The following is a 12,372-nucleotide window of genomic DNA, read 5'->3' on the forward strand; positions in this document are numbered from 1 at the left end:
GATCAGCTCCAATCATGTTAAATGTGGCACAGGGACTTCTCCATTCCTCATGTTTATTCTCAGGTTTCCCTGACCAAGTTCAGTTCCTCAGCAGATTTTAGGCTTGAAAGTGACCACAGTGGGTGGATTCCAATGCCTGAGTTGCTTGAATCCTACACGGGGCTTCTCAGACTCCATGGCGAAGAGACAGTTTTCATTTTCTATCCATCGCAGATCTAAACCTTTGTAAATAAAGCAATATTAATTATGAAGATAATGAAACACAAAATATAGAACCCACTTGTTACATTTTACACACACAAAAAACTCAATAAATACATACAGAAATAACAGAAAAATGGAAGATTTACAAACTCTGTACATATGTTCATAGATGATTTGCCTTGCAGACTGGAAACAGCAGATTGGTCCCACTGTGGACCACACACCTTCAGCAGCACAGGCCAGGACATTCTCATGAGGAACCATCCGGCTTGGCCTAGCCAGCGTCACAGACAGCACACTCAGGACACTCGTTGAACCCTGAGAGCTCCCTGTTGGGAGATGGCTCTGAATCTTTGGAAATTCCTCCCAAGTACAGGCTGAATTTTTTCCTCTTTCAAGCTCCAGCCCTTGACTACTTCAAACCAGCATATTCCCAGCAAGATGTAGTGTGATCATGGGTTGCAGATGAAGTTATTTTGAAATGTTGCTTTTCATTTCATCGTCTCCATAATTAATATTAGTTTATTAACAGAAGTTCTCAGAACACAGCTATGGCAGATTGTGCAGCTGGCTGATTGTGGAGATGTTCCTTAGGAAGGAAACAGTCCCTGGATGTCTTGTTAATGACAAGTTAGTCCTTCCATTTGTGGGGGGGAGATGCTATTTGATGTTCAATCAAAGAGGAAGATGAGTCTCCTTGCCTAGAAGTCAGGACCACACTTACCTGCTGCTTCCCTGTGAAGCGATTTCAGGAGGCAGACTGCGCCTAGGGCATAGTTTTAGTTGCCAGGCAGTCCTAGTTCACAGCCCACTCCACCACTTACTGGCTGTGTGGTTTGGGCAAGTCACCCAAACTCTCTGAGCATCTAGTGCCTCATTTGTAGAAAGGAGATTATTCTCAAGGCAGGGATTAAATGAGAGAGTGGGCCGGGCACAGTGGCGCATGCCTGTAATACCAGCACTTTGGGAGGCAGAGGTGGGAAGGTTGTTTGAGCCCAGGAGTTTGAGACAAGCCTGGGCAACATAGAGAAACCCCGTCTCTACAAAAAATACAAAATTATATGGCTCTGGTGGCCTGTGTCTGTCTGAGCTACTCTGGAGGCTGAGATGGGAAGATGGCTTAAGTCCAGGATATAGAGGCTGCAGTCAGCCAAGATTGTGCCACTGCACTGCAGGCTATGCAACAGAATGAGACAATGTCTCAAAAAAAAAGGAAAAGAAAAAGAAAATGAGAGAGTCACCTGGCTGCTGCCTAGGTTTTAATAAACAAAGGTGATTATGATCATTATCTCTGCACTGACTTTCTTGGAATAAGATACCATTAACTCTACCTTGTCCCTGGAGAAGTTCTCATTGGTTTGGAAGCATTGCTGTGGATGGGATGCTGTGGAGGGGTTGCATCCCTGGCTGATCCAGTGCTAGGAGGAGTGTGGATGTCCTCCTGCAGAAAGTCCTCTGTGATAAGATGCTGCCCCAACATTTGAACACACATAAAGTCCTTTCCCATCCTTCATGTCATTTAACCTTCATGCAACCTGTTAAATGAAGGTCATAAGCTTCAGGACAGGGACAGAATATATTCAGGGGCTGGCGTGCTTGAATCGTCTTTCAGAGGAATAAAGCAACCTGCCCAATGCCACACAGCTGACAAGGAAACGGATGAATGAACCTATGGTACAGCTGGCCTCTGGCCCTCCCTACAGCTGGCAGATCATGGCATCCGTGGATGCCAAACCCTGCCCATCTTAGTTCAAAGCTATAAGGGACCTTGGAGATGAACAAATTTTGCTCTTCACTTGAGACATAGGAACTGAAGCCCAGAGAGGTCATGGCTATACACAGCCATCTGACTGCAACTCAACGTGCTTCCAGGGCAGCCTCCCGGCCAGATGTTCAGCGTCCTCATCTTTGTGTTGACTTGGTGGCATAGAGCACGGGGTAAGGACATGATACTGCAGTCAGCCTGCATGAGTGCAAATCCCACCTCTGCCACTTTGTGTGTGACGCAACCTCTGTGTTTCAGTCTCATCAACTGGAGTATAATAATATCTGGCTTGTAAAATTAAATGATTTAATTCATGTAAAGAACTTAGAATGGTGCCTGGCAAACGGTGAGTCATGTATAACATCAACTGTTGCTCATTATACATCGCATGGGGGATATTTATTTACCCACAGACAAAACAGCCAGGCCAGATGTGCTCACTTGTGTATCCTGTTATTCTCATCTACTACATGAACATGTGTCCTGTGATCAAAGGGACATTCGCTAACATTAGGGATATAAACCTATAAGCATGATTCCACGCCTCAAGTCAGATCAAAAAGAATATCATTTCTGTCCTCACAGTCACTGTACTTTACTTAACATACAATACTGAAATTATTAATATTTTCCTAAATATATTTTCACTTAAAGCAAACTCTTTTCCAGAAGCGAAAATGAAAATCAGTCTTATTCCACACATAGAAGGCAGTCAGAAGAAGTATAAATGTGTGTTGTATGTCTGTGTATATATATTGCAGTTATAGATTGCTTTTGTCACAGCTCATGATTCAGCTTGTGGCTTGACATTGTTTAAAAGATGTCCAGCAATAGGGAAATGCTGATGACATACCCGGGCCAAAGGAAGGCCTGATCATGGACACTTTCTCTTGAGAGGTTGGCTAGATTCAAATCAGTGGCAACTTTTCCATTCTGATGTTGAGCAAGTTGCTTAAACTTTTTGGTATAGCTGTCAGATTAGTAAAGTGGGCTCATAAATAGCATTCCCCTTTAGGATTGTGGGAGGGTTCAAAGAACCAATGATTTCAGGGGGCCTGGCAAAATCTAAATGTTATATGACAGCATGGAAGGAAAAGAGAGAGGCTGACCCCCGGGTGCCAGGTTCTGTGTACAGGGGGAAGGAGTTTGAGGGTCCTAGGTGGGAAGAGCGACAGGCAATGCGGTGGGGAGGGCGGGGAAGAAACCAAAGTCACCTCCATCCCGCACATTTGCGCAAGGCTCACTTTCTCTGCTCCAGGCTCCCGCCAATGAAGAAAGTGAGCACGAGGGTGGAGCTGCACACGGACCCGGGAGAGGCAAAGCTGATGACGAAGGTGCGGGGCGGGGATGGGGAAAACGCTACCACCTGGGAATGTCACGTACCTCCAGGAGCACAGCCCCTACCGCACGAGCGGGCACCAAAGGGGCGTCCCCCGGGGGCCCACCAGGCTGCATTCAGGGGATGGTGCGCCCGACTGGCCTGCTGCGCACATCACAACCCAGGACCGCAGGCGCAGGGGATTCCGCTTGGGGGTGGGGGAGGAGGTGCTCTGCACCGGGCCCCCTAACTATAAATTGAGCTCCCGGTTCCTAGAATCCACCACGCCTCCCACCTGCTCCACTCCTTCTGCGCCACTCTCTTAGAAACTTCAGCTGCAACTCTCGAAATGTACCCCAAGTGCTCCTACTCCACTAGTAAGAGATGCGGGGTTTCCGGGCCTTAGGATCTCCATTTTCATTCCAGAGGATAGAATGCTCCCGGGGCAGGAGGGAGTTGCATTCCGAGCTCTTCCTAAAGCGGCCTCCTTTACTTTGCACTTCTCTTGCTTTATCCCTGCCAAGCGCCTTCATCACCACTTAGAATGTTGTCATCTTCCCAGCGTCTCCCATTTCTGAGTCGAGAAGATTGAGGCTCAAACTGCCCTCCTCCGGGTCACCCAGATCGCCAGTAGGGTCCTGAGCTGGGACCCAGTGCTCTGTCCAGCATTAGAGTTGCTTGAGGTGGATGGGAGGCAGGAAGGATTCCTGACTTAAGGCCATGTGGAGTAAAATTAGGAGGGCGCCTGCCCATCTGAGCTTGTGTGGAGAAAAGGTGGGGCTGGGCTTCCGTGTGCCCGAGCAGAACAAGGTACCAGGTTTCCCGTGCACTGAGCAGGAGCCTGCTAAAGGCCTGCTCCTAACCCTGCACCACACTCACTGCTCACTGCCTTTTTCTCTTCCTTGCAGGTGGGTCCTGCACCTGAGCCAGCTCAGAAGAAAGCAGCATCTTGGCACACGCCTGTAGTCCCAGCTACTCTGGAGGCTTAGGCAGGAGAATTGCTTGAGCCCGGGAGACAAAGGTTGCAGTGAGCCCAGATCGAGCCACTGCACTCCAGCCTGGCCGATACAGGGAGATTCCGTCTCAAAAAAAAAAAAAAAAAAATATATATATATATATATATATATATATATATATATATATATATATCCCTCAATAGAGAAGTGCTGACAACAAACCTAGGCCAAAGGAAGGCTTGATCATGGACACTTCTTAAGAGGCTGGCTAGACTCAAATCAGTGACAAGTTTTCAGCTCTGTGATGTGGAGCAAGTTACTTAAACTTCTTGCTACAGTTGTCAGATTAGTAAAACGGGTTCATAAATAGTATTTCCCATTAGGATTGTTGGGAGTGTTCAAAGAATGAATGATTTAAAAAGGCCTGGCACATTTTAAATGTTACATGATAAGAACATTGAAGAGAAATACCGAGTTCTCTCCTTGATTGAAAACAGGGTCTGCATGTCATCTAAAGTCATCCTCTTTGGAGGGTATTCCTCATTTTCAAAACTGCCATCCTGCAGTGGGGTGGCCAGCAGGGCTGGGGTAGTCCCGGAGAACTATATGTAAAGGAGGACGAGGACAAGTGTTCCCGCCATCACCTCAGAGGAGGAGCATGGAAGGAAGAGAAAGAGGCTGACCCGTGGTCGCGGCGTTCTGTGTACTGGGAAAACGAGTTTGAGCGTCCTAAGTGGGAAGAAGGGCAGACAATAAGAGAGAAGGGCGAGGGAGAAGCAAAAGTCACCTCCATAGTGGCTCATCATAGAGCTGCACACGGACCCGTCGAAGCCAATGGAGCCGCAAAGCTGATGGAGACGGTGGGCGGAAGGAGGAAGGGAAGTTGGGGATAGCGCGACCACCTGGGAATGGGAAACGACCCTCAGGATGACGGGGGCGCGGCCAACCTCTGACAGCACAGCCCCTCCCGCAAGAGCAGGCCCCAAAGGGGCAGCCCCCAGGGCCCACCAGGCTGCACTCAGGGGATCGTGCGCCCGACCCGCCTGCTGCGCCTGCAGCGCACAACTCAACCCAAGACAGCAAGCGCCACGGATTCCGCGTGGGGATGGGGGAGGGGGTGCTCTGCACCCGGCCCCCTCCTCTAACTATAATTTGAACTCCCGGTTCCTGGAATTCACCAGGTCTCCCACCTACCCCACTGCTTCTTAGCCTCTCCCTTGGAACCCCAGCTTCACCTCACCTGGTCATGGACCCCAACTGCTCCTGCTCCACTAGTAAGAGATACCGAGTTTCGGGGCCTTAGGGTCTCCATTTTCATTCCAGAGGATAGAATGTCCCCGGGGCAGGAGGGAGGTGGATGGTAGCTCTTCCTAAAGTGAACTCCTTTACTTTGCACTTCTTGTGCTTTTTCCCAGTCAAGCGCCTTCATCACCACTTAGAACGATGCCATCTTCCCAGCGCTTCACATTTCTTTCTTTCTTTCTTTCTTTTTTTTTAATACTTCAAGTTCTAGGGTACATGTGCATAACGTGCAGGTTTGTTACATAGGTATACATGTGCCATGTTGGTGTCCTGCACCCATCAACTCATCATTTACATTAGGTATTTCTCCTAATGCTATCCCCCCCCAGCCCCCCACCCCCTGACAGGCCCCGGTGTGTAATGTTCCCTGCCCTGTGTCCAAGTGTTCTCATTGTTCAATTCCTACCTATGAGTGATAACATGCGTTGTTTGGTTTTCCGTCCTTGTGATAGTTTGCTGAGAATGATAGTTTCCAGCTTCATCCATGTCCCAGCAAAGGACATGAACTCATCCTTTCTTATGGCTGCATAGTATTCCATGGTCTATATGTGCCACATTTTCTTAATCCAGTCTGTCATTGATGGACATTTGGGTTGGTTCCAAGTCTTTACTATTGTGAATAGTGCTGCAATAAACATATGTGTGCAATGTGTCTTTATAGTAGCATGATTTATAATCCTTTGGGTATATACCCAGTAATGGGATCCCAGCACCTTCCATTTCTGAGCTGAGAGGACTGAGGCTCAAAACTGCCAGGTCATCCAGATAGCCAGTGGGGTCTTGGGCTGGGACCCAGTGCTCTGTCCAGCATTAGAGCTGTCTGAGGTGGATGGGAGGCGGTGAGCTTTGCCTCTTAGGGATTCCTGACATAAGGCCTTGTGGAGTAAAATTAGGAGGGCATCTGCCCATCTAAACCTATGGGGAGAATAGGTGGGGCTGGGCTTCTGTGTGCCTGAGTGGAACAAGGTACCAGGTTTCCCATGCACTGAGCAGGAGGATGCTGAGGGCCTGCTCCTAACCCTGCACCACACTCACTGCTCACTGCGTTTTTCTCTTCCTTGCAGGTGGGTCCTGCACCTGTGCAGTCTCCTGCAAATGCAAAGAGTGCACATGAACCTCCTGTAAGAAGAGTGAGTGCGGGGCCTTCCCTGAGAATCTCGGGGCTGGGTTAAGTCAGAGGAGGGATCTCAGATTGTGCAGGCAGGAGCAGGCTCATCACTAGCTTCCCACATCCCCTGAAACGGATTCAGGATCAGAGCTGGAGGAACATTAGAGATGGTTGATTCCCATCCAATCTTCATTCTTAACAATGGGGAAACTGAGATCACAAGAATGTACCAGCCGGCCAACCATAGACCTGATTCTTGAGGACTTTCCTCACTGAAGTGTATGGTTTTGGCGAATTGTCCTTCCTTTGTCTCCACAGTCCCAGTCACTGCCCGTCCAGTCTTCTACCCTGTCCTGGCTCAGGTGGGGCTGAGCAAGTTTTTCATAGGAAGGCTCTCACTGCAAAGATCCACCACTGTCTCCTGACAGAGCGCACCGTCCCGAACGAAGGCTCCTCCGGGTCTCAGTGCGAGCTTGAGCCAGGCCCGCTGTTGGGGCAGAGAGGTGCCTGTTCAAGTCAGCTGTGACCTGTCCCTCTCCCCTTCTTGCCCAGGCTGCTGCTTCTGCTGCCCTGTGGGCTGTGCCAAGTGTGCCCAGGGATGTGTCTGTAAAGGGACATCTGACAGGTGCAGCTGCTGCGCCTGATGTAGGGAAAGCTCTGTTCCCAGAAGTAGAAAGTGTACGAACCCAGAATTGCTTTCCGCACAACCCTGACCCATTAGTACATTTGGTTTTTCAAAAATAAAATAATGATAAAAGTTGACTTTATTCAGGCTTGGTTTTATTTTGTGTGCCTTGGACAAAAGTGACCTAATACCCGACAGAGCTGAGATGAGGGACTGCACTGAGAGTCCAGTCACGTGCATGCTGGTACCAGGTCCTATCACCTTTCACACTGAGTTCTTTAAGGCAAATCACATTACCTGTCTCAGCTAAAAAATGTAAAAGCATTATACATGTAGGCCGGGCATTGTGGCTCACACCTGTCATCCCAGCACTTTGGGAGGCAAAGGTGAGTAGATCACCTAAGGCCAGAAGTTCAAGACCAGCCTGGCCAATGTGATGAAATCCCCATCTCTACTAAAAATACAAAAATTAGCCACGAGTGGTGTCAGGTGCCTGTAATCCCAGCTATCCGGGAGGCTGAAGCAGGAGAATCACTTGAACCTGGGAAGCGGTGGTTGCAATGAACTGAGAATGCACCACTCTACTCCAGCCTGGGTGACAAGAGCGAATCTCAATTTAAAAAAAAAAAAAGCAGTATATATGTAAGAGACATAATGGTATGGGCATCTGTAACAGACCTAAGCTTTGGCAAAATGAACTAATATGAATTAGTATGAAATACAAAAACAAAATCCATTTTTAAACAGGCAAATTATTAATATAAATATATAAAAATAAAATAATACGTATGAAAAACAATAAATATATGAAAAATGAAATATATGATTATAGTTAAATAAATAACAGAAAAATAAAAGAATTTACAAACATTGCATATCTGTTCGAGGGTGTGTATTTCACACTGGGAATGGTGTATAGACTGACCCTCATGCGTGGATCACTCATCTTCAGCAGTGCTGGCCTGGACATGCCCGAAAGGAACTATCCGTCCTGAACTGCCCCATGTCACTCATGGAACTCTCGCTACCCCTGAGAGCTCCTTGTTCTGACTCGGCTCTGAATCTTTGGAAGTTTCTCCCAAGGTCAGGCTGCAGTCTCCTCCTTCAAACTCCAGCCCTTGGTTACTCCAGGCCAGCACAGTGAATAGGGAGGTGGAGCGAAGTGTCCAGCATTATCCTGGCAAGCTGACTAGAGATAGCAACTGGGGCTCCCAGGTGAAGTATTTGACTCGGCCTCTGCAGGGTTGATGGCATATTCTGTAGTTTGAAGGGGTGTGGTGTGCACTGAGAAGGATGAGGACTGATCATTGCTACCGACAGCTGGTCCCTCCGGCTATCTGCTCAGGGAATTGTTATTTGAGGTTCAATCAAAAGGAAGATGAGACAGGTGGCCCAGGAGTCAAGCCCTAGATGGGCTGCAGGTGCTCTTTGTGAAGAGGGAATTTCAGAAGGGAGCCTGGGCCAAGTGCAGGCTTTGGTGTCACACAGCTGGGTTCACAGCCCACTTCACTCCTTACGAGCTGTGTGGCCTGCACAAGTCACTTAACCTCTGTGAGCCTCCATTTCTCATCTGTATACAGGAGATTATATTTCCATGTAGGGATTAAATGGGACAGTGGCCTGGTACTAGTGGCCTAGGGCTTACTGAACAGTGTTATTATAATCATTTCTCCATGTGGACTTTCTAGACAGACAATCCCGTTAGCTCCCATCAAGCTTCTTGGGAAAGGCCCATCTGCCTGCAGCTATTATGTGGACTGGAAGTTGGAGATGGGTTTGGAGTCTTGCTGTTCTGGTCTCAACGGCCTGTGGATGACCTCCTGCACCAGCTCTCTGGGATAACACACTGCTCCAGCATTCAGACAGAGAACAAGCCTTTCGCACCTTTAGGGTCATTTGATCACACAAACCAGAGACACAGTGAATGTGCAGGGTTTGGTGAGATGGTGCTGTCTTCTAGAGGAGTTGTACTGTCTTCTAGAGGAGTTAAGCAATCTTCCCAAGGTCACACAGTTCAGAAGTAGAGGCATGAATGAATCTATGCTGTGGGTGTCCTCATGCCCTCGCCGTAGTGGAAGATCATGCTGTCAATGGATGCTAAGCCCAACCCCTCACATTCCAGAGCTGGAAGGGCCCATGGTTAGTTAGCCCAATTGTGCCCCTGACTTGAGGCTGGGAAACTGAAGCCCAGAGAGGACACACAGCTATTCAGAGGCTCTGACTGCTAGCTCATTGCTCTTACCACTGTGCCTCCGTGCCAGAGTTAATGTCTTCATGTGTCACATGGCAGGGTGACATAGCGTTGTGGTTGAGGACATTATTCTATGGTCAGCCTGTATGAGTGCCAATCCCAGATATATTACCCTGTATACCTGGGTGACACAAGTTCTCTGTGGCTCAGTTTCCTGGATTGTAAAAGGGGTAGAATATAATAATACATCATGTGTTATACAAGCACATTTTAGTTACAGATGCACTACATATAGGATGGTGGTCCTATAAGGTTATAAGGTAATTGTACTGTACCTTTCTATGTTTAGCTACATCTAGATACACAAATACTTACCACTGTGTTGTAATTGCCCTCAGTGTTCCATACACTAGCATGCTGTACAGAGGAAGCAGAGGAGATATGAATAAGGAGAATTTGATGGCAACCTTCCATGTCTGGAAGTTAAACTGATTCTTTTTCCAGTAGTGGTTAGGAGCTTGCTTTTCATATAAAATACACCTATGGGAATAGGAGTCATTTGAAACAGAAATCTTAACTCACATATTGGTGCAGGTGGTAGCAGAACTGGCAGGCATCCTTCCCTTTCTGTTATGGGGATAGGGACTATCTTGCTCATAGCTTTATATTTCTGGCATGAATCTCTATATTGTGAGAAGAGTGCAGGACCCTGTCAGGGCCACAGGTCAGTGCTCATGTGAGTGATGAGTCAGACAGAGGACACACAGGGAGGGACACCAGGCCTGGCTTTTTTTTTTTGCCTGAAGTAAAAATGTCAACCATGCTATCATCTGAGTCTGTTTGGGTGGCTATAACCAGATAACATAGACTGGGTAATTTATAATACCAGAAGCTTGCTTCTGTCAGTTCTGGAGGCATGAGGTATAAGGGCAAGTCACCAGCATATTTGGAGTCTTGTGAGGGTCCGATTCTTCATAGACGACTCTTTCTTGCTGGGCCCTCACATGGTGGCAGGGGTTAAATAAGCTCTTTCAGGCCTCTTTTATTAAGGCTCTAGTCCCATTCATGAGTGTGTTGTCCTCTCAGTGTAGTCACCTCTCAAATGCATCACGTGTTAAAAGCAACACACTGGGAATTCAACACATGAAGTTTGGAAGGGCACAAGCATTCCGGCCCTAGCAGCCATGATTGATAATAATGAAATCGTAGCTAATGCTATAGAGCACTCGTGATGTACAAGGTAGTATTCTAAGTTCTTTACATGCACTAAATCATTTACTTTTTTGAATCCATCCCTATTATACTCATGTATCACTTAATAATGGGAGTAAATTCTGATAAACCCATCTTTAAGGAATTTCATCTTTGTGCAGACATCACAGAGTGTTGATTAGGTAGGTTGATGACCTACTGCACACATAGATTATATGGTGTGGCCTATTGCTCCTAGGGTTCAAAGCTCTACAGCATGTTACTGAATGTTGGAGGCAATTGTAACACAATGGTATTTGTGTATCTAAACATAGCTCAACATAAAAAAGCATAGTAAAATTTCCTTATTATAACCATATAGGACCACCATTGTGTACACTGTCTAGAGTTGGCCAATATGGCATTTTTTTGGCACATGAGCGTATTTTACCCCTTTACACTGCAGGACCAAAACAGAGACAGGTTATGTCACTTATATGCAAGTGATGTCGCTGGCTTTTGCATACATGCAGGTTGACTGCAGCAACATACCCTCAATCACAACCCTCTGTCAGCCATTCAGAAAAGCCACGAGGACACTGAACCTGCCACAGAGGCAGATTGGGAAGAGCACTGAGTTGGCAGCCAGAGCCTCTGCATAGCTCTGTGTCTTCTCCGGAATTCAGCTGCCCAGCTGACAGGTCAGGGGCACAACTGGGCTACCTGGCCATGGGGCCCTTCCAGCTCTGGACTGTGAGGGGCCGGGCTTAGGATCTGCCAACATCAAGATCTGCTGCTATGGCGAGTGCATGAGGACAGCCATAGCGTAGATTCATTCGTCCCTTTACTTCTGAGCTGTGTGACCTTGGGCAGATTGCCCAAGGTCTAGAAGACAGTACAATCTCGCCAGACCCTGTACATTCAATATGTCTCTGGTTTGTGTGAAGATCAGTGACTCAAAGTGTGGGAAAGGCTTGTTCTCTGTCCAAATGCTGCAGCGGTGTATCATCCTGGAGAATTTTGTGCAGGAGGTCATCCACATGCCCTTGAGACCAGATCAACAAGAGACCCATCCTCAACTTCCAGTCCACATCATACCTCCAGGCAGATTAGTGTTACCCAAGGAGCTTGATGGGATCTAACATGATTCTCTCTCCAGGAAGCACACGTGGACAAATAAATGATTATAACAGCACTGTTTATTAAGTCTGAGCCAGGTATCAGGGTCCTGTCACATTTAGTCCCTATACAGATTTATAATTTGCTTTCTACAGGTGAGGAAATGGAGGCACAGAGAGGTTAAGGGGCTTGTGCCGGCTCCACAGCCAGGAAGGTGTGAAGTGGGCTGTAAGTCTGGTTATGTGACACCCAGACTTGCACATGACCCAGGGTGCCTTCAGAAATGCCCTCTTCACAAAGGGCACCTGCAGGCAAGCATGGTCCTGACTCCTGGGCCACTTGACTCATCTTCCTCTGTGATTGAACAGCAATAGCAATTCCCTGAAGCAGTAGCCAGAGGAACCTACTGTTGGCCTAACTACCAGTCACCAGGGTGATGCCTCACTCCTTCTTGATGAACAGCAACACACCTTCCAACTGCAGAATATGCCGTCACCCCTGCATTGGCACACGACATCCTTCATCTGGACCCAGTCCTTCTCATGACTCTGCATTGCCACGATGATGCTTTCCTCCACATCCCCACTCACTTT

The 12,372-nt window shown here is 47.6% G+C and overlaps 1 protein-coding gene across 1 annotated transcript in view; it reads left to right on the forward strand.

Annotated features, from left to right (window-relative positions):
- LOC112614639 (metallothionein-1E-like) overlaps positions 1-7,297 on the forward strand; it is a 13,029-nt gene extending 5,732 nt beyond the window's left edge. Inside the window, exon 3 of the mRNA XM_025371350.1 lies at positions 7,206-7,297. Coding sequence (XP_025227135.1) covers positions 7,206-7,297 — 92 coding nt within the window. The remainder of the gene's footprint in view (positions 1-7,205) is intronic.
- The last annotated feature ends 5,075 nt before the right edge of the window (positions 7,298-12,372 follow it).

This window comes from Theropithecus gelada, chromosome 20, assembly GCF_003255815.1.
Source record: "Theropithecus gelada isolate Dixy chromosome 20, Tgel_1.0, whole genome shotgun sequence".
NCBI lineage: Eukaryota > Metazoa > Chordata > Mammalia > Primates > Cercopithecidae > Theropithecus > Theropithecus gelada.